The sequence below is a fragment of the Molothrus aeneus genome, chromosome 4 (assembly GCF_037042795.1).
Source record: "Molothrus aeneus isolate 106 chromosome 4, BPBGC_Maene_1.0, whole genome shotgun sequence".
NCBI classification, from domain to species: domain Eukaryota; kingdom Metazoa; phylum Chordata; class Aves; order Passeriformes; family Icteridae; genus Molothrus; species Molothrus aeneus.
In genome coordinates this window covers 25,673,776-25,696,243 of record NC_089649.1, presented here as the reverse complement: position 1 = coordinate 25,696,243, position 22,468 = coordinate 25,673,776, and the positions used below count along the sequence as shown (strand labels likewise).

Sequence of the window (22,468 nt, the reverse complement as noted above, 5' to 3'; positions counted from 1 at the left end):
TCTGTCTCATTCTAGTTTTAATGCTGATGAATTGCTGTCCCCGAATTTGCTGAATTAAATTACCTGCTGAAAGGTAAAGTCTCATTTTTGCTGTACACCTGAACACAGTGAGAGCTGCAGTCCTTTGGGGTTTAATAAGGACATCCTCTGAAATGAAAGCTGGAGGGCTGCTCCTTTCCATTAAAACAATCCTTTCTTACACTAATAAGCCATGGATGAGAACACATGGAGCCTGACTTTCAAGATGGCTTTCACATGGATATCGTAAGTACCCTTGTCAAGAAACTGCTGGAGAGATATAAGTTTACAAAAATCAAGACTGGAAAAGCTAGGGATATTATGGGAAATTGGTTTCTACTTGGAGGAAGCAGGCAGCTACAGCTTTCATAGTCTAGGGAGGAAGCACCTTACTGCTCATAATTGTACCCCTAGGTGTGTATTAAGGAATGAAAGCTGCAGAATGGAGGCAGAGCCTGACTCAAAGCTTCTTGCTGACACAGCTGCTCTAACCCACCCTCCACTTGTGTAGCCACAGGGTGTTACTGCCAATTATGCTACTCCTATTTGCCTGCAAGTAGCTCAGGAAAAGGTATGGACCAGATTGCTTTTACTTCTTGACTACACTGCTGTGTATAATCACTGCAGTTTATTTCTGGGCTAAAACATGTAGTTTGAGCTTGGTTATGCTTACTCAGTTTTTCTGAGACTTAAATGGGATTTTGACAGTGATGAGACCCTTCTTGTGCAGTCTGCATGGACATTTCTTCCCTCAAAATACACAAATGCATATGAGAGAAAGAGAGAGAGTACTCACCTAGTTCGGGTGCTTTGCTTAGCACGAATGCATATGCCCAGAATTTGCTGACAGGTCCAATGTAAAAACTCTGGTCACACACTGACTGTTTCAGGCCTTTGGTCATCAAAATGTACAGCATGTAAGCACCAGTTCGAACAGCACCGAATATACTTTAAAACAAAAAGAGAAAATTAGGAAAGGTCAGTGGACATTTGAAATCTATATGCCATCACTTCAAACCATTATGAGGAAAAGACCATAACTGTGCTGAAATAATAAGTTTGAGACAGCTTGAAAGTTGAAGAAGCTCTGCTGGCTTCTAGGAAGTTACTCTGAACTCAAACCTGTAAACTGGACTGCAGCCACATCTCCGGGTGCAAGTCTGGAATGCTAACATCAGTGTTTTTTATTTCATTACCACAGGAATGATCCTTCAGCTTTCAGGAGCAGGAAAACATTCTATTTCAGCTCAAATCAACATGTAGAGTTTTGATACTGATGGCTGGGAAAATACAAGAAATGGGTTGATAAAATGTTGTATTAGCAATATAATCAGGACCAATTCACTCTTCTGGTTTCCTCAGAGTTTCCTCTCATCTCTCCCTGTATTTGTTACATCCACAGGAGCCATACCTAGGCACACAGATTTTGATGAGGAATCTCAGTCAGAGCCACTGTTTTGGTGCACATGCTTGACTTCATCCCTGAACAGGTCATTGCTAACAGAGGAAACAGGTAGTTAAATCAAGCTGTAAACAGCAGATGCACCTTCACCTCATCAAAGTGAGATGCAAGATAACAGTGTTCTGTAAATGGGAAACTTCAACAGATTTGTAACAGTATTAATTACTGCAATTACAGAGGGGATAGGTTGACATCCAGCTCATATCAGGAACAAAGGCTTCTGTCTCACCAGCAAGGAGCTCTGCAGAAGGAGATTTGCCTATTGTTTTATGGCAAGAACATGCCTACCCATTGTCTACTACTGTAGCTTGGAGGCCCCACATAAGTTGTGATGAATACTGGGTGAAGGGAGTAGCTTTCAAAAAGAAATAGAGCAAAGACAGATACAATCTATCTAGGGGTTGAGTATATCTTTCTTTATGCCTACATCATACATCCTCATCCCTCTACCCAGCTCCATCTTATTTCCCCTCTAACTTCTTTGTGACCTTGACCTAACCTGGTTCCCACTCTGCCTCACTGTCATTAAATGGCAGCAGGCAAAACAAGCCACCTCAAACTGGTGTATAAATACATGTGGGTAATGCAAGCTACCATTTATGCAAAGTGTGTGAAAGAAGGAACTGTTCTTCTGAAGTTGCAGGTTCTCTGTTACTTGCCCTTTTCTTGTGAAGTCAGTATTCTGTAAAAACCTGCTGTTTTACAATCATCAGGCAGCCTCAAAAGCTGAGTTTGATGGCAGTTTTTATGCTTCTTGGTCAGACTAGATGGTTCTAGCAAGCCTACTGCACATTAAAACTGCTACCTAACTTACATATAATATGCACTGAGTATTCAATTTCCAAATCTGCAGCATTGTTACACCCAGTAAAATCTGCCTGCTGCTAAGGAGCAATGCAGCTTGCTCTCCCCTGTCCACTGCATGGAACCTGCAGCCCAGTGAAGTGCCACAGTGCCTGCTGCTCTTTGGGCTGTCAGTGGCATCACAGATGGGGCTCTACAGCCAGGTCATACCCACAGAGGTATGCTGCATCCTGGCTCCTGCACCATTACCTTCTGATGCCTGAGGTTTCACTGCACCATCAGGAAATTCAGACGACTGTGAGCACTTACAAAGCTACTATTATTATCTGCTATTTGCACAGTGGTATTTGCTCATTGGGTCTGCTGCCAGATGAGTCCTCTTGTGCTATGTGCAAGTTAAAACCCACCCTGCTGTGGCTTCCAGGTGTGCTGAAGAAGTTTAGCTGAGTCTGGGTTTCCCATTAGCATTGCCCAAAGCAATGCACACATTCCCAGGCTTAGGCAAGAGAGCCACTGCAGTCTCCCATGTTCACCCACCCCTGCATGCAGAGGAGAGAGTGCAGAGCTCTGAGCATCCACACAGCTCACAGTGCATCCTCTCTCCATATAGGGTGGTTTCCACCCAGAAATGTTCTCTCAGCACACTTTTCTCACGTCTTTCAGACATTGGTTATTTAAACTCAGCAGAGTGCCAAAACCTGCAGGAGGAGTTTTGAAATGAGGTGCAACTCATTCTGTCTTTAAACACCAAAGTCTTCTCTTTGGTGTTTAAAGCTTGCCCTTTTTTTTTTTTTTTTCTTCTTCTCAGGAACTGCATCTCTCATTCCCAGAAGAAGACCGGAGATCCTGATAGAGATGTGATCTGATCACTTCCTGAGGCAGTGAACTCCTCAGGCTAGCCAGGGCATGCTGCTGCCTGCTCCTATGTTTTGGGTGGTTGCAAAACTGGGTGGAGGAAGATCAGGCAGAATACCTAATGATACACTGGTTTCTCCCATTAGCAAGTATCTCAGTGCTGACATTAAAATGGGGGGAGAAAAGGAAATTTTAAATAATGAAATCAAATAGCTGCAAGCAATATGTCTTTCTCTATAAAGAAGCTGTATTGCTTTTCTAAAAAATTGTTTGCTACTAAAGAAAATTCTGTGCCATGAACACAAATGCAAATGAGAAGAACACTTGTTGGAGCAGCAGGCAAACAATGATCTAACTGTGACTTGGTATGGACACCCAGGGATCTAACTCAGACTGCTAACAGAGACACAGAGTCTCTGCCTGGGGGGCATTACAGTGTCCCTTTGCTGTCTTTGAGATTATATTGATGTAATTCTGCCTTTCTTTCCATTTAGCAGCTACTGCAGAGCTCTCCTTGGAACACACTCACTCACTCACTCACTCACTCACTCACTCACTCACTCACTCACTCACTCACACACTTTTCTACAATTCCTCGGGATGGTGGCATCCTTTAGTTCCATGACTCTAGAAGTGACCCCAATTACAGGTCTACATAGTGTGAGTCAAACTAATCTGTATTTTTTTTCTCAATAGAAACCAAGTTACATTTTCACATAATTCACCAAGGAAGGCTTGATGCAAAGGAAGGATAGCAAACTCCAAGTAACTGATTCGATTACCTAAATAGACACTATGAGCAGGTAGAAGCTTTTGAGAAGTGCTGCATGCCAAAACACTGCCTTGCCAACAAGTATCTGCCACTCCAGACTGAAAAAGATCTAATGCATGCCTGCAAATGTGTCTTGGAGCCAGAGAAATAAGCCTGCTTTCTGTGCCTCTGCCACTTAATCTTGTTTGTTCTGTAAGGTAAAATCAACCAACAAATTTGTATCTTGCAAAGACATGATGTGCAGCAGAGTGATGACATTGCTTACTCAGTAAATCACTTCTGCTTCATCCTGTCCTTGCCCTGCTCTCTGCTGTAGCTTTTGTGAGGTATTGAAATGAACTGCTTACCAAAGCAGTCTGTCTGGTAGGAATCATCTGCAGGGATTTTCAAAATAAGGTAGCAGTGAATTACTGTACAATTACAGTCTGTACAATTACAACTAGAGAGACTGATCAGAAACTGCATCATCTAATGCAGCTTTCTTATCTACTCAGGCTCAGAGTGCCCTACATTCTCCTCCCTTCAGGCAGTGACTTCTCTGGTAAGTTAAAAAATGCCCAATTGATATTTTAGTCTCCATAGTATTATCAAAATATATCCATGAGTAAAATACAAACAAATATTTCACTGTCTCAAAACACTGACCCTGGCTGCATGCCAGATGCCCACTAAAGCTGCTCTATCAATCTCCTCCAAAACTGGACAGGGGAGAGAAAATATATCAAAAGGTTCCTGAGCTGGGATAAAGGCAAAAAGAGATCATTTACCAGTTATCATCAAGGGCAAAACAGAGTCAACTTGGGGAAATTCCTTTATCACCAATCAAAATGAAAAATAAAAGCTAAATCTTAAAAACACCCCCCATCTTCTCTTCTTCCTGGGTTTAGCTTTACTCCTGAATTCTCTACCTCTTCTTCCCCAGTGGCGAGGGGAGGAGAGAGATGAGGAATGGTCCTCCTGATACCAAAACCTGGCCACAGAAATCCAGTACTCAGAGGACCTCAAAACACATCCCATGTATGGGTTATGTGCAGAATTAAGAAGGGCTGGAGAGCTGGCTGGAGAGGTGGGTAGACAATGCAGGTGTTATTGTATGAAGACTATTGCTACTTTCTGCTGTCTCCATGCTACCTGCCAGAAGGGAGTGAAGTGTGTTTTTGTCAAAAGCCCACGTGAGTAGCAGGTACCTCAAGCCTTCAGTCCAGCCCCAGATGGCATTGCAGCAGGCTCAGCTCCTCCTCACAGTGGAGGTCACTGCACATTTTTGCTAGGGCTGCTTTCTATGGAGACACATCCCTGCACTTGGCTCCTGACACTTCTGGACACTCCACTCTAGGATCAACACTGCAGAACTGAGCAGGGAATGTGACTTGCAAATAAGAACAAATTTAGAAGCGCAGCACGAAGTATAGCAACATGTCCTAAAGGATAATCACAGAGTGGAAAGTCTCTGCTCTGACTTTAAAAAAACTTAACCAAACAAACCATGCAAACTGTATATGCAGTGCCCAGCTGGTTCAACCAGTCTCTGAGGTGTTGGACTACAGTGTGCTGTGGGTGTGCTGGGCTAGTCCAGCAGTGACCCAGCCAGCTCCCACAGGTCCAGCTCCAGCTCCCAGCCTTAGGCCCAGCTGGAAAAGAGAAAAAATATTAATTCTGCCCCCACCTGCTGTCATGGTGACTTACAGGAGTTCTGGCAGGTAAGTCTGTGCCCTGGAAGCGCAAGGCTATGGCAAAAAGCACAACGTCCTCCTTTGTGGAAGCCACATCAAGCAGACAGCGTCCTGGGAAAGCAGCTGAGATGACCACACTGACTGCAGCCTGCTTGTACCATAACAGCAAGAAAAGCAGGGAAGCAGGTTCTTTAGTTGTTTGTTGACTCTTTTTCCTTTTTTTTTTTTTATTTTAGCATGTGAAATATTTACAGAGGCAGCACTCTGAAATGTCTAAAGGGCAGCAGGTGAAGAATGTGGAGCTTCCTACATCTTCCTCCATGAAAAATCAAACCATGTTCACTTTCCTGTTCTCGTCAGCAGCAGTACCTTGGCAGTCATTCCAAGCTTTCCTTCTGCTGCTGAAGAGTTACAACATAATAAAATGGCCTTTCTGTGCCCTTCTGATTTAAATCCCACAGTCCTCAGGAAAGAGGAAGGAGATGCACTACTTCAGCACAGGAGTGTGGGAAGTACAGTGACCCCTCAGTCTGTCAGTTCCAAGCAGCAAGACAGTCCTGAGAGCACACCTGGAGGCAGCAGTATCTGTACAAAGGGGCAGCAGAGTCCTTCTGTGCTTAGCCAAGCAACAGAACAAACACAAACTATGAACCAATGCTGGGAAAATGCAGGGAGGAGGCACATATCAGAAACAACTCTCTGAAAAGAAATGCAGCTTCATAAAACACTGCTGAAGTCCCCAACAGGACAGTAGTCAAAAGAGTAAAGAAACTCAGGAACTCCTGGTATTACCAAGCACCATGTACCAAGGTGGGTGCATCTCCATGTCAAAGAACACCTCATGTCATTCAGTCGTTCCCTTGCTGTGCTTTTAACTCATTTCTAAAAACAAGTTTGCATTTTCAACATGAGTGGTAGGTTTGTTTTGCAGTTCTCTGGAAGTACTTATAGTTTTTCTTCTCTGCCTGGTAAGGGTGAGCTTCTTTCCAATCACTCACTTATTCTGCAATCTCACAGTACCAGCCCATCAAAGATGTGCACCACAAAAATAACACAGCAGACAGGGCTAGGTGACAGACTTCTTAAGAAACTGACAGATTTTGTTGCTGAAAATTAAGCTTTTTGTAGGAGATTTCTATTGGTCTCCCATAAGACCCTGCTTTGGCCATGTGAGAAATACCAGTAGTTCTGGCTGACTCAATAGACACTGGGGCACTTCCAGAGGATGCTGGCATTGAAGGGGGCACTTGCCAAACAGCAGAGAAAAGGGTTTTTCTCAAGTTTTGTATTATTTTTTCCTAGGTGACTAGAGATAAAGTTGGCAGACCAGTGTTGGGAAATGGCCTATTCCAGGGGGGAAGGAGATGACAGTTCCTACCTAGCAAACAGGGCAATTCTGGGAATGTGCATTCGTACGGCGACCACATTGTGCATTCTGAGTTCTGGGAATATGCATTTGTATGGCAACCACATACTAAATATATATTTACAGCTGTACTGTAGAAAGATAAACCTAAACTATTACCTGTGTAGACAGGTGGGGTAGTCAGATCACAGCGTGCTTGCTGTATTGCTATTGCTGTGGTGATTATACTATCAGCCCAGTGGGAAAGATGGAAGATTTAATGAACCATTGGCCTACTCCTAATCTAAAATCTGTCTTTATATTTTGTGGTAGTTTCAGGTCCCCTAGGAGCAGAGTACTCTGTGAAACTGCTAATCTTAATGGCAAAAAGAGAAGGCAGTCAAATGAAATTTTAGAATTTTAGCTGTTAAATCAGAATGCTTATGGGAGTCTGTCCTCATCATCTGCAAAAAAAAAAAATAAGGAACTGCATTTTTTTCAGTTCTCCCAGGATGTGGCTATAGAGCGACTAGCTTCTTTTTAAAGTTGAGCAATACCAAAAGGGAATGTCCAGGTTAAAGCATTTATCTGGGTAATGACAAATGAGGAAAGGATACACTACAGTCTGGTTTGAGCTGACCAGACTTATGGACCAACACCCTACTGACTTTTACTGGTGCCTGGGCGCTTATTCAAAGATTATTGTTCCAAAAACTTTTGTGGGCAGATGTGCCAGCCTGTTTCAAGGCTGGGAAATGAATTAAGACCACAAGAGTAGCCTCCTTAAGAGTCTTTCTGACAGACACAGCATTCCTTCCTCCACTGATAAGGGATGGTCACACACCAACCTTCCAGTGTACTGAAGCAAAGGACAAGTGAGAAGTATGTTTCCTGGCTAATTAAGTTTCCTTAAACTTTTGGTGTGTCCATGGGCACATGTTTACAGGTATCACTGAGAGAATGTGGGTTCTGTGAGCCCCACTTTCTGGGGGATTGACGTGTGCAGGAACATGGCAAAGGGGCAACACAACCCATGAGAATTTGCAATTGTTTTGATCTGATTTCTGATATCCAAGCTGCTCTTGGGTGTTTGTGGATTGGTTAGATTTCATTGTAGGTGTTCCTCCACTTTTTTTTTTTTAATGAATCACCTCTTATGTCTTGTTATGACTTTTTTCCACTGATGGACATATTTGGCCACATCTGGCCAGCTCTGCAGGGGGAAGGGAGGAGCAGCACGGACTTCACTGGACAATGTGCAATATGTGACGGTGCAGTACTAAAAAAAAAAAAAAAAAAATTGGATTTTCCAGAGAGGAAAATATCTTGGAACAAAAAAATTTATGGAACAAATCTTCTAAAAGAGAGAATGATTCAATTATGCCCACAAAAATCTTAATATATAGTGTCACGAAAAGGTTGTCAGACCACCTAAATGTGGTCTCAGATGTGACTCCTGTTGTAGTTTGTCTTGATAATATTCAATAAAATTTAGGTCACATAAATTTCATGAACTGCTGTAAGTCCTGGATCTTCCTGTATTTAAACTGGTGTAGAAATTACATGGTTTCTTTAGACTTACCTTTGATTGCAAAATCATGATATTTGTACTGTATGGTGAAAAGCCGATCATTAAGCACAAATTAAATGTGACCAATGACTGAAAGCTATCATTTGACTGTTGTTCCACGTAGTGACCTACGTGGCATTAATGGCTCTTATTTTGATTTCACAGAGTTAATGAGATCTGTTGTTAAGTCACTGCAAAATAATGAGTCCTCGAAAATCACAAAAAACAGCCTAGAAAATGATCTGGCACCCAACATCCTAAAAGGTCAATGTGACACAAGGGCAGTCTATACGAAATATTAATTTGTATTAATAATTGACTAGAAGAACCAGCTTTGTAAGTGTGTGCCTAGTTATTAAAAATATTTTGCTAGGTTTGTGGGAGAGTGTTTAACTTTCCAAACAAAATTAATCAGTCTCTTGGTCCGTGAAGGATACACAGCAATATAGTACTCACAGAAAAGTCTGAAAAGAATGGTACTGAGTATTGATTTGGTCACTCTTAACTCTAAATGTAATATTTTTGAGGTGTTTTATAAGCATTTAAAAGATAGCACTTCTTAACAGTGAGTTATGTAGAAATCCTGGAAAGACACTTCTTCAAATCACAGCTGCTGAACTCAGCCCAACTGTTATTTTGTAAGAAATGGCAAACAAAATTAATGCAATTAGGTTGTTGTTTCATCATCTTTCAAGATTTCCAAAGGGCTTTCAAGCAATGCCAAGGTTAGTGATGAAGAGGGAGACCTGATCCTGCAGAAAGACTGTTCTAAGACATTTGTAAAGCACTTCTCTGTTTTACCTCCTAGAACTGATCCGATACCTCCCCAGAAGGCTCTGCCTCCTTACTGAATCCACTTCAGATGAAAAGAGCATCTCAATTCTCTCCACCTTTCTCTGCCATTCCAAAATCTTGGTCTTCTCTGCTTTCCAACAGCCAAGACCTACCACCTCCAGCCTGGGCTGTCCCAGAGTTACCAACCTAAATAATATTCAGGCCAGCAACTGCTTTAGGTCAGACAGTCCTGCGTGAAGAACTGCTAGGTACAAAGCTGTTCATGAGCTGGGGTCTACTCAGGTAACTTCCTTCAGACTTCTGTCTGTGTTGACATCTCCAAGGCCTTTAACATTTTATGTAGGAATTCCTCACAGAACTTTATGGACTTTACTTACGTGATAGCCTTGTAAGGTAGTTAAGCATAAAACCCATTTCAAAGAGAGGTGAGGCAAACTGAATTTTACTTGTCTTGTCAAAAATCTGTATCTGAGTTGGGACAAGAAATGATGTGCAACTTCATGAGTCCAAGGCTGTGGATTGAATCCCTGTATGGGCCATTTACTTAAGAGTTAGACTTGATGATCCTTGTGGATTTCTCCCAGCTCAGGTTATTCTGTGAATCTATGAGCTGTGGTTCATTGCCCTACCCATGAGGTCTGTTTGATGTAAGGAGAAAGAGGTCTGACCTCACTCTGTATCACTGAAAACAGTATAGCTGAAATAACAGTAAACACACTCCACTAGGAGGAATTTTCTTCAGAGTCCTTTGACCTACTACAGATTTTCTTTTAACTTTTTGAACTTGCTCTCTAAACCTTCAAGTCCAGAGTCCTTCATGTTAATTACTCAAGGTACACCTATACCTTTCAAGATAAACAGTTTATAGACATAAAAGCTATTGGCACACCTCTTAACAACACTTCATTGCTTGTACATTTGATATTTTGGCAGCACACTTTCAAGATCTAAAAATACAGAGTGCTGTGCAGAGACACACAGTGCAAGTTTACAAAGCTGTGCTGTCCTAGAAACACCCAACAGCTGAAAACATTCTGACCTAGCCTGAACACCAGATGTGCCTTCCACAGAGGCAGTCAGACCCTTACCTTCCCTCTGTTTTCCCTTAGAAAGGACGTTAGGCAAACACCAGGGTAGATTTGGCCTGACACAGCTGGACAAAAGTGACAGAGTATGTGAACCTACGAAATGAGTTTCAAGAGCTTCTGCGCTTCTACCTCTTCCCCACTGTCACACCTCCTGAGTTTGCACAGGACCAGACTGCAGCAACTGACCTTAACTGTAGCAGAAAATACTTGGATTTTCTCCCTTATGGAAGTTTTGCAGCTGTTTTAACTACTGTCATTGTTTTGCACCAGTCAGCTCCAGAATAAAATCAGGTATGGATCAGAATCCATGATGGGGTGCTTAACTGCTTGTGACATGAGCAGATACACAAGTGAAGTGGAAAATTCAATGCCAATATTCTTAAAAACTCCTGTTCTCCTTTACTTATGCCTTCAATTGATAAAACTACAAAAATGGAGTTTTAATCCTATTCATCAGCAATGGAGTATGTGGAAAATCCATTTCTAAAAGGCTTCTATCCAGCCACATCTATGAAGGAAATGCTTGAAGACACAACCATTGAGTCAACTATGGACAAAACCAGAACCCTTTCACTGTAAAATGAAAAAATCTGATTATTTCAATCTCAGTCTTTCAGAGGACTGCTTCTTTTTGTATGTCTCGGATTTAGGAACATTGTAACATTACAGAGCACCTAAACTGAACTCCCTTCTGCTCTACATTGTTTGCATTTCACTGGGAAAAAAAATCACACTGGCTATAATTTTCTCACATTTTCCTTTAAGAAAAGTAATTTTGGGCACGGATGTGAAAAAATGTTACCAAGTTTTCTCTGGTGCTGATGAACTATGGTACTATTTACATGCTCATTCTATATCTAGCAATTTTAGTGTAAAACTGTCAAAACAAAGAAGGAAGTTTTTGCCACCATATTTTACCCCTCGTTAACTGTGTGTAGACAACACCTTATTAACTGTGTTTAGACAACCATGTGCTCAGTTACTACAATTCAGTTGCAGCAGATAATTAAAAGCACAGGAACAACTCCCTCATGCCTGTGTCCTCCAAGGCCTAGCCTATATATAAAATAATTTGTGACTATAATTTATTCTCTTACAACAGGCAGGAAAAAGAAAAAATAATGGAATAAGCACCCTGGTTCCAAGATACACTTTTTTCTTATGGTGACTGAACACCTTTAAAAGCACTTCTCCAAAAATTAACGTAACAGTCATTTAACAGCACTTATGTTAATCTCATTCTTTAGAAAGAAGACAGTACCCATCCTCTTCATCCCGTGTGTCTCAAAGGCTACAAGGTATCTATAAAATGACTAAATCATTATAATTAAGAGCACTATTTTCACAAATGTTTCCAACTAGAAAATGTCTTTAACTTCCTAAACTGCCTGAGAGCTTGCAATGACTAATGCCTTTGTTCCCACTTGCAATTTTACCTCTCCAGCTGAGAGCGGCGAGGGAACGCACTATTAGAAAATGTTGGCTTTCCTTGGGGAGGTGAATGTGATTACTAGCAATGGGCACTCTCTGTGGCTGCTCTCTGCTCTAAGCTCCTGTATCCATGTACCCCACAGTGAGCTCCAGCCCTCTCCTGCTGCAGCTCTCCAGCCCCTCCACCCAGCCCACAAGCAGGTGCTGCCTGCAGTGCCTTGCTGCCCACCCCGCTGTGCTGCTCTTGCTGGCTCCAGGGCCATGCCATGTACCTGGACTGGTGAATGATGCAGCTAAAACAGTCTCTCCTCCAGTTCTTAATGACATGATTTCATTGCTCTCATTCATTGTGGGGAAAACAAAGACTGGGAAAGGTAGGAGCTTTTCCAGCCAGCCTTGGCACTAGAGAGTTCAAAATGTGCTGTGCTCTGAGCAGCTCTCTGCTCTAGGAAGTCACTAAAAAGGAACTCAAGACAGTGGTTGGAATCTCTGCTGGATCTTGTTTTAAATATGCTCCTTTACAAGGTGACAGAAAATCCCAGGAGTGACTCGGAAGCTCAGAAATATACAGGCTACAGTTGAGAGCACAGCAGGAACTGTACCATTGCTGTATTAGGTACCATTATGTTTATTACAGACTCTTATCTCTATAATCCACTGCTCTGAATAACAGAAATGGGTCCCTCCAAAACATACACAAATGAAAAGGCATGAAAACACCAAGAACTTAACAAGCTTCAACAGTGAAACCTTCCTTCTGATGTTTTGCTGCCCAGTTGCTCCTCAGCCTCTCCCCCTGACCATTTCCTAACTGGGAAGGAGAACAAGTCAATCTTGCAGTTCACCCACACAGTCCTCCTTTATCAGACTTGTAGGGTGAAGGAGACTCATTTAGGGCGAAGTCCAAGCCACAGTAGTTAAAAAAAAAAAAAAGGTAGGAATAGGGGAAGATGACGAATAACTTTTTTACAGAATGGTACTTTCTTATCCTAAAACCTGCTGGTTAGCAGCACTGGAAGTGTTTTATAATGAGGTTCTCTGGCTTTCAGAACCATGTGTGTGAGCACAACTTGTGCTGATCTTTGCAGTTATCATCAGTCTTCTTGGCAGAAAATTTCTTGTTGCATAAACTCACACATACTTTGAGGTTTGGGCTCAGTCCTATCAAAATCTAAAGCAAATTTGAGAGAATTCCCCTTCCATTTCTAAAAAAGACCCCTACCACTGAACCAAGCACACAAGCCTTGCTTTTCAGACCTGTCTACTGTAGTGATCCAGATGCATGTCTAGAAAGCTTTGCAATGCAAATCAATTGAGTTTTCAGGTGGGACCAAAATCTGAAGTCAGGCCAGCTCAGACTGATTTAGAAATTGTGCAAATATTTTACAGGGCTCCAAGAAATAATATATCATGTGTACAGCTATACAGACCCATAAGCATATGCATGCACGCCTGGGTGGTGTTAGGATCCCATGTGATAAATTTTGGGGAAGGTAATGAGGTCTATCAAAGTGATGGCTCGCTCTGTGGTTTCCAAGTGAGGGCAGATACTGTGCATCCCGCATCAGCTTTTTTTTTCTTCTTGCAATAAATTCCTCAGTATGGGGCCACTCCCTTCAGCTCTTCCCTCTTGTAGGCAGATTTCTTAGTCACAACTCACCTGGCTCCCCAAACCATTTCTTTGTCCTTTTTATTGACAAAACTGGAAGGAAAGCCAGACCTAACTTATTTCTTTCCTTCCTCAGGGACCTCATTAAGCATACCAAGCAGTGACATCTCTGCAGGGCTCCCGATCAATGGACACTGTCATCTGGAGATTTTAAATACATTAACAGCAGAGGAAAATCCATCTGACTCTCCCCTGCTAAAGTGGCAAACTCAACAAATCTGCCAATTGCTGCAACTACTATTTGTAAGGCTTATTTGTATGTGTGGATAAAAATCAATCTACCACAGGTACCTTCCAGTCTCTCCTCATGGAGCCTGAATAAATGTAGTTTGATTCTCCAGATATGCCTTCCTTATGATTTGGAATAGCTATATTCAGGCAATCCCAAGAGCAGAGCACAAAACCAAAAATTCAATAAGTGAAGCTTTGTGAGCTGGTGGAAGAACTTGCACTGCCTAAAAAGCACAGCTGAAAAAAAAAAAGCTGGGGTGTAGATCCCTACCAGTAGTCTGTGCAACAGAGGGGAAGATCACTGGCAAAAGTGAAGAGAGTTATTCTAGCATGGAGAGCCCTACCCAGAGCACTCAGCAGCTGTGCAAGGCCAGGGTATTGGCAGAGATAAGCAGGGAGCAGTGGTCAGGCTGAAGGGCAGCTGCACACAATCATCGCCTGGGGAACACCAGAGGGACACTCTTGTACCCACACACTGCCACAAATCACATAACTCTTTTCTTACAGAGAATGAAAAATATTTTTCCAGCTCTAACCATGCATCCTTGCATCTCCTCTGATTTCCAAAGAGTTAGTTATAAGCTAATCAATAGTAATTACCTATCACCTGGTTTTACCCTATTCAGTGTGCTGCTACCTGACATTGCTTCCTGGTGACCTAGCACATGGAGGGTGGGAACTTGCAGGAACAGTATTTCCTGATGAAAGTTGTTACTTCTTGAGCAATACCATCAGTAAATAATAAGTGGACTTTGCTGTAGCTAAAATTCTCTGGCACCCTGTGAAGGCTGCATAATCAGTGTGATATTTTTCTTCCAAAAAGTATTTCCTAGTTCTTGGATATTTATTTCAACAAGTTTGGACTGTGGCTCAATTACTAGAAAGGAAAAAAAAAATCAATTTTCTACTTAAGCCTCGTGTTTGGTGCAAAATCTCATAGGAATTAAGGAGTCCATCTGAGGATTTCTAAAGTAGCCCATGAGGATTCATAAGCACAGTGTGCCTCTTAAGCAGTCCTTAATGAATGCATCAGGGGCATTTGCACTTGTTCCTGTGTTGTTACTGAAAATTATTCTCAGCATCCAACATCATCTCAAGGCAATCTTAGAGTAAGTACAGAATTGCAGTGATTTAAATGATAATCCAAAAAAGTGGCATTATCTAGTTCTGCAGGATAAATTAAAGATACTTACAGGATCAAAAGTATCAAGTTGGCAGAGGAACTGTCATGTATAGCACTGAAATTTATGTATTCAGGAGTTTGAAATTATCCTATGCAAATAAAGCCAAACAGTAATAAAGTAAAAGATTTAGCAAAGAATCAAGCCAACCAATGAAGCCAGCTATCAGTAAAGCTGTAAAACTGGCAGATAACAAAGTAAGAAAAATCTAAGTTACAGGGAAACACTAGCATTTGACAGAATAAAGGAGGCTTAAAGAAGCTAGAAGTTATAATACAATTGTAATGAGCTGCTCAGATCCATAATTTAATACCAATTGCTGGCCTGGAGCCACTGATCTTCTTTTTCATTCTGTCCTCAGTGGGGTGATGCTCCTGCAAGCACCTAAAGAAGTTCACATCTCAGGGATTTGCCTACAGTTGGCAAATAATTTATTTTTCTTTTAAATTCAACAACCTGGGGGGAGGATGCTGAATGGTACAGGCACAAGGAGACATATTTGTTTGGAAGAAGCTGAACTTGTGACAAAACTGTGACTCTGCTAAATCGCGGGCCGATGCCCGTGCGCAGCCCAGCCCTGCGTGCGAGCCCTGCTGGCTCTGGCAGGGTTTATTGGCAGCCTGGCTGCAGAGGAAGCGCTGGATTTGATAGGTCATGCAAGTTAACACCTCTCAGCGCTGTATTCCCACTGCCTCCAACAAGCACAAGCTGTCAGAGACTTACTCAGAAGGAAACACATGGAGATACAGTTCCCCAGGGATTTCTGCATGGGGGAGGCCCTTTCACCATGCTCATGAACCAAGTGTTGAGGCTGAGTAAAATGCAGAAGTGCTGCCACACAGGCAGAGAATTTGACTGATGGATTTGATTGATTCCTTTTAAATTAATTATATACTTTCACTCTAGTACAGTTCCCTACTTAAGCCACCAGACAGATGATCTTTATTCTTCAAATGTGCACTTCAGTCTGATCCCTGTATAAAACTGATAGGCAAAGTTTCACTCTCAGGAGCTTTGCTTTGGGTATTATTCATGCTAGGTGGTGGGTGACCTGGGAGGGCTCCTGTGGGCTGGGATAGGATGAACTCACAAGAAATTCAAGGTGATACACTGAGTGTCAACACACTCATTGATTATGAGAGAGGGGAAGGAACAGGGGCAAAATGAGCACAACAGTTTTTCAAATGATGTACTGAATTCACTTTGCTAAGATGTTCATTTTCCAGCAATAAAGGCAAGCAAGCTAAGTCAGAGAAAAAGAAAAGTTCTTAAAGAAAGGAGGCCCAGCTTAGCACTGAGAAGGGACTTTTCATAATAATTTTTAGAAAGCCCCTTCCATATCTCCTGTAAAGTAGAATCAGCCAGGTCTCACAGTTACTTGGTTTACTTTTAATTAGGCCTGAGTAGGTAAAAACAGTAAAATCAGCTTACATTCAAAATTACTTTGATGGACACAGGAGTCCACAAGAGTAACAGCAGAGTGAACAAAGGGGTGAGATTTTAGAAGATGGGCTCAGTATTTTGCCACATGGCATCAGTTACAAACCTGGGAATAAGGTTAGTTAGAATAAATAAGGTAGATATTGGAGATATATCTTCTTGACAGTTCTTTGTTTTGTAACAGTTTATTTTTCTTAGTCTGTATATTTTTATCACCTCTACAAAGTTCTTTTTAATGCCAGCTAGCAGTTGTCTTGCACTGTATGAATTCACTCTACACAATGCTGTTTCTATTTTCCTACTGGAATTACAATAACTTATGGAAAAAAAACTTTTATTCTTAAACTGTTAAATCTTATCCAATGGAATTTTGTCTTCTCTCCAATCATTCTGAATTTCTACTGTTCTACCCAACATTCAACTTCATCTCCAAAATGGTAATTAAAAAGATGTCTTTATCTGTCATGCAAGAAAATCAGGTAAGTATGTAAAGATGAACATGGTTCTATAGAAATAAATTGTTAAGTTGGTGTATATTAAGCCTTTGTATATTAAGCCTTTTACTGATTTGGGTTCTGAGAAATGTCCTGAGAATATGCATAACAAATGCTTTACAAATATAGGGAATGTTTCACTTTGAATTAACTTCCTTTTAAATTTATAAGTGAGAAGATTATTAATTCACCCTAAATGTGCTTATTAATTTTCAACGTTATTTGGCAAACATTCCTCTTTTCCTTTTTCAGTAATTAATTTTCTCTTTGAATGTACTGTCAGGACCTTATAGAATTTCAGAGTATTTTAAGATTTTGATGGGTTGCTCAGCAACATATGAAATTAAGTTGTGTTTAAATCTCCACAGCAAGTATCTGTGAACAGCAGTTCTTACAATGGGACATAAATCTCAATCATCTTTAATTGATTTTCCTACTTACACACATGAAAACTAGAATGTATTTCAGAGTCACAAATCCAAGCAACTGAAATCTTTTCTTTAAAGATATGTTTTGTGTTTTCTGTTTAATTCAGCTCAGAATTGAGCTCTTCACATAAAGGCATGTCTCAGATTCCCTTGTCAGGAGCCCTCTGTGGCTGCAAACCCCTTTACACATGCTGCTGTGCTTTCAGTAGGAAAGCAGTCAACACCAGTTCTGTAAAGGCAAAGCGAGTCACCTTCCTTTAGTGTGTCTTTTGGGGTTTGTCTTTCAATTATAACACCGGTTGTTGTGGGAATTACTTTGCTTTTGAGGCTCTGGTTACCTCTGTGGCAAGCAGGTAGCAACCTTTTAGCTACATTTGATACTATTTCTACTGCTTAGAGAAAGTGGGAGAAAGGCATTTAGAAACCCTGTACTGACATCTACGCATTTCCACCACAGTTACAATGCACAGCTGGGTTTGGATTAGAATCTAAGTGATCTCAGGAGATGATAAGAGCATTATAGTGGTGTGGCTTGGCTAGATGAAGAGATATTCTTCCTTTCACTGCACCCACCAGCCAAAGTCAAGCTTAGCCTCTGCCTACAAATGATTGCATCACGTTAGATGCTTTAGCTTCCTTGCCTCCTGCATTGATGTGACAGCACTCCCTAGGGAAGACAACCTTTTACTATTATTAGTTAGAGCCTTGACCCTGAAACTTCTGTTGTCAGCCCCTTAAGGATGCATAGGAAAATGGTGCCATGCTGCTGTCCTCTGTGAAAATGAGGTGATCAAACACGTTTAAGCTCCTTGAAAGAAAAGCTACCCATACACAGGCTCTGTGGCCTATAAAAGGAATTACAAAAATCCATCTGAGATATAATGAAAACATGAATTAATGACTTGTATCCTTCTGTGAGTCCTGGCCTCAGCTTTGATAGACTCCAAGTAAAACATTCAATGGATGGCCCCGACTTTACCTTCAAAGTGTCACAAATAAAAACTGGCAATTCAGGTTTGATGTGTTTTGCCCCCAAGAAATATTCAAAAATACAGGACTGACTGTCCCTTTAATTGTGTAGGTGAAACAGTAATGGTTTCCTTGGGGTCTTATGGGACTGAAGAAGGACCTTTTGTGTAGCTGCCTAACAGCAGGTTCCTGTTACCACAGAGCAACATGGTTCTGCTCCCCAATGACCTCAGTACATAACCAGGCTGGGTAAACACACTTAATAAAGTGTAGAAAACAAACCAAAACAAAACAGAACAAATCTTCAATGACTGAAACAAGTCAACAAACCTGCTAGGGACCAAAACACCAAACCAGCCCAGCAAGCCCAGTATCTCAAAATGATTTCTCAGCCAAAGATTTCAGGAGATGATGTTTTCACAGTGGTTTCCAAATGAAAAGCAAGATTTACTGTCATTGCTCCTACTGAAGTTTTCAGTGACAAAATGTTCAAAATTAGTCAATGCTTTCAAAGGGAAATAAAACTGCTTTTTCTCTCAGAAATCCTGCTGGCTGCCAGTGTTGACACAAAACTCCCTCTTGACCAGGCTCCTGAATGCTCAGCAAGCTCAGCAGGGTGGTGTAATTGTTTTGTTTATTTATAAGCGTGGCGAGTTTGCTACTGTAGGAGCTACCACATTTAAATGATCTTGGCAAGCATGAGGGCATACAGGATACCTTCTGAAGAAGGACCATGTGATTGCCTGGCAGGCAATTTCCTTTTCTTTTAAAGCCCAAAACACATCTTTTCAGCCTCTGCAAAGTGTTACTATTTCCAAGGATATTTGAAGCAGGTAAAATGGTAGGAGTGTTAAAAGGGAGATAAGCAAGGAGCCTAGAAAAAATCCTCACACTGACCTTGAGGCAGAATACTGAGGGCTCTCCAGGCAGGTTTTTCTTCCTCAGTACAACCACTCATGGCAGACAAATACATTACTTAGAATTTCTGCAAGGTATTGTAAAAGTCAGAGCATTTTGGCATCACTGAAAGCCAAAGAGGAAATATTTTGAAAATTAAGGAACATTTTCCTGGATCCATAGTAAGTATCCAGTCCTCTAAATGTACCTGAATAACCTTTGGAGGAAGCTGGAATGCCTTTCAGACCAAGCATATATAAACACAACACCTAGTTACAACAGGAACCAGAAAAAAAACCAAATCCAAATTACTTGGCAAGTTTACAGCACTTAAAGTGCTGCTTGCTGAGACAGTCAGTAAGGTGGTGACAAATGGCCCCAGAAAGGACACTGGTGCTGAAGCACCAGGTAATGGATGTTCTAGTGAACACTTCTATCTAGTGAACACTTCTATCACTTTGTCTCATGTCTTCATGAATTCTTTGTCACCTCTCCTGTTTTCCAGGGAAGAAGTCAAGGGTTTTTGTATGGGATTGCATGTTGCTATGGAAGCTACAAAGGTTTCCTGCTGTCTTACTGCAAACATTTGGGGTCAGTTTTCCCCTTTCCCTATTTCTCTCTTCTGCACACTACTCAGCACCTCAGAAGAGCAAAACATAGTCATCTAATATTCATAATCAACTGATGCCCATAGCAAATCCAGCAGGTTAAACGCACAGTGCTTCTGTGCAGACCAAACATCTGACACACCTCCTCCACTCTGCTGTCTCTTTTCCTAACACACAGAGGAAAGGGTGAGTTCTGCAGGGCTTTGGGAACCCTTGTCCCTGAGTGGTGCTATTTGAGCTGACAGAGGAAGCAGACTGTGGAGTTATGAATCCCTCTCCCAACTGTGCCCTTCTGACCAATGCTTCTCATCTGCACAAGCAGAGCTCTCCTTGAGCACCTGCCCTGAGGTGCTCTCTGTGGCGGATTCATCCTGGCAGCTTGAAGCTTCAAAACATGAAGTCCACAGTTTTATGTCACCCAGCATCACTCAGCAGCTCATGCTGGCCATGAGTTTTTAGCTACTTCAAATGATTATGATGGGAAACTCCAATCAGCAAGTAATGAATCTGTTGATTTCAAAGTCCATCTAGGCAGTGCAGTGTAAATTCATGCTATTCATTGATTAGTGCATTGATTACTTGAGATTTTGGGAGGAAATTAGCCAGTGAAATTGTTTCAAAATCCCACACTGTGAATGTCAGCCACATCTCAAAATAATATGATTTTAAAATTCTCCCTAGATATCTTATGCAAAGGAAAGTTCCAAAATCACGCTTCCCCGCCTCAGATTGAGAATTAAACTACAAATGCTTTGTGCTAGTTCCTACTGTCCACATTTATTAAGAAAGTGCTATCAGAATTGGGATCCTGCTGGCTACAAACAACTTTACAAACTGATCCAAAACCGAAATGTCATCTAGGATCCAATTCAACAGCTGCTGAGATTCAGTCATTTCTGGAACAAACAATGACAATTGCTTACAGGACCTTAAAGCAAAATGATGTTAGACACACAGCCAGAAATACAGCACCAAGTGCAATCAAATGAAAATTACAAATTTCCACAGTGTTAGAACTTGCTCTCAAAGTTATCCAGACCACTAAAAGTTTTGTGTGCTCTGAGATATTCTTTGATGTGCTGATGAACTATTAAAACCAAGCCAAATTAAAGTTCTTTTGTTAGCATGCTCTAGCTATTAGAAATGCAACTTGTTTTCCCTTCCAGAGTTTTGGAAAGTTTCAAGGCGATACAATTTTGGAGAACAAAAGGAAAAGCCATGAAAAAATCCAAACTTCCCCATTCCTGCTTTATTTTACTCTGTAGAGTCTCTCAGCAAAAACTATTCCCATCCTGTGAAAACCAATGCACCATTCACACCTGGTCAGTAAGCAAACATGTTAATCAGTAAGTATTATATTGAAATTAGAAAGATACAAGTAGCAGCGTTTGATAATGGTTTGTGGATGGTCTGTATGTTGTTCAGTGAGCTCTAACTTACAGTCCCCATAGTCCCTGAAATGAAGGATAGTCCTAAGGTCATCTGTGTACTGTTACTAGTAATTTGTACCAAAAATCATGTGTTTGTAAGGGCTATTTTTATTACCATTTGTTTATTCATTCATTCATCTTCAGCATCATTAAAAATTAGCATATTAAGCATGTAAAGTGGAGTTCAGATTGGCCAATTTGACTTCAGCAACTACCAACAATCCAAACATGACACTCCCCATACTAAATATGGAGTCAACACACAGCCAAGAGATGTGCATCACTAAGAAACAGCCTTTCCCTGTGGAGCCACCTTTTTGCTACAGTCACAAGCAATTTGTCATGGAATAACCAGAAGTCAGCTCCTGATATCAGTTACAGTGGTCTAATTTACCTGTCATCAAAGCAGTGACTTTTGTTTTACCTCACTGTAATGGGGATCAGAGTCCTGACTAAATATTCCACATATACACACCACATAAACATAATACTACTAGCACCTGAGACAAGACTAACATCTTCATGTGTTTATTGCCATTTGTAGCTTGCATGGTAAATGTACTGCAATGGTAAGTGCTTTTTCTCATGTCCTCCCGTGTTTTCACCTTTGTTATTGATTTCTCCCCTCTTCAAACACTCTATGACCTGCTAAGTCAAAGGGGATAATTTCAATGTTAAGGAGTGGATCAGGAAACAACCCTGAATAGCAGAAGCAAAGAAATGCCACTTCTGTGTGAGCCTGTTGTTGCATTAGCAGTGCTGCTGGAGGTGAAGAAGCCCAGACCTCTTCAGGGCCTGGTGTCAAAGGCAGGTGGTGTGAGGAAGTGCCTACCTGAAGACGGCGAGGCTCAAAGACCAGAGCACTAGCGGCTTCCTCAGCTCAAACTTTGCTCGTTTGTTCATTAGGTGCCGACCACCAAATATAAAAGCAGCGTACAGAGCTGAAAACAGGAATGATTTCTTCCTGCAAAACAAAACCAAAAAACACTTGTCAAATGTTTAATTAATATTAGATACACAGCAGAGTCACGTATGGACATCATGGCTAAGGGCTTGTATGCTTCCTTGAAAGGAAACTCGTTCAGAGACATTTCTGCATCCCAGCTGAGCTTATAATTTCTGTATGAAACTACATGCCTGCACACACTAAGGGCTGGGTGCAGGCAAAACTGACCCTGGGGAACTTCTGGAAAAGGACAGACAAATTTGGCTCGCATTCTTTACCAGTTTCAGAAGACTGAACTTCTGTGAGGAACAGAATAGATGTGGCAGAGCCCAGACACCCTTCTGCAAGGAAAACATGGCTGG

The 22,468-nt window shown here is 41.4% G+C and overlaps 1 protein-coding gene across 1 annotated transcript in view; it reads right to left on the bottom strand.

Moving 5' to 3' along the window:
* ELOVL6 (ELOVL fatty acid elongase 6) overlaps positions 1–22,468 on the bottom strand; it is a 79,213-nt gene that overhangs the window by 7,344 nt on the left and 49,401 nt on the right. Inside the window, exons 2-3 of the mRNA XM_066548118.1 lie at positions 21,993–22,124; positions 815–966 (exon numbers count right to left, since the gene is read on the bottom strand). Coding sequence (XP_066404215.1) covers positions 815–966; positions 21,993–22,124 — 284 coding nt within the window. The remainder of the gene's footprint in view (positions 1–814; positions 967–21,992; positions 22,125–22,468) is intronic.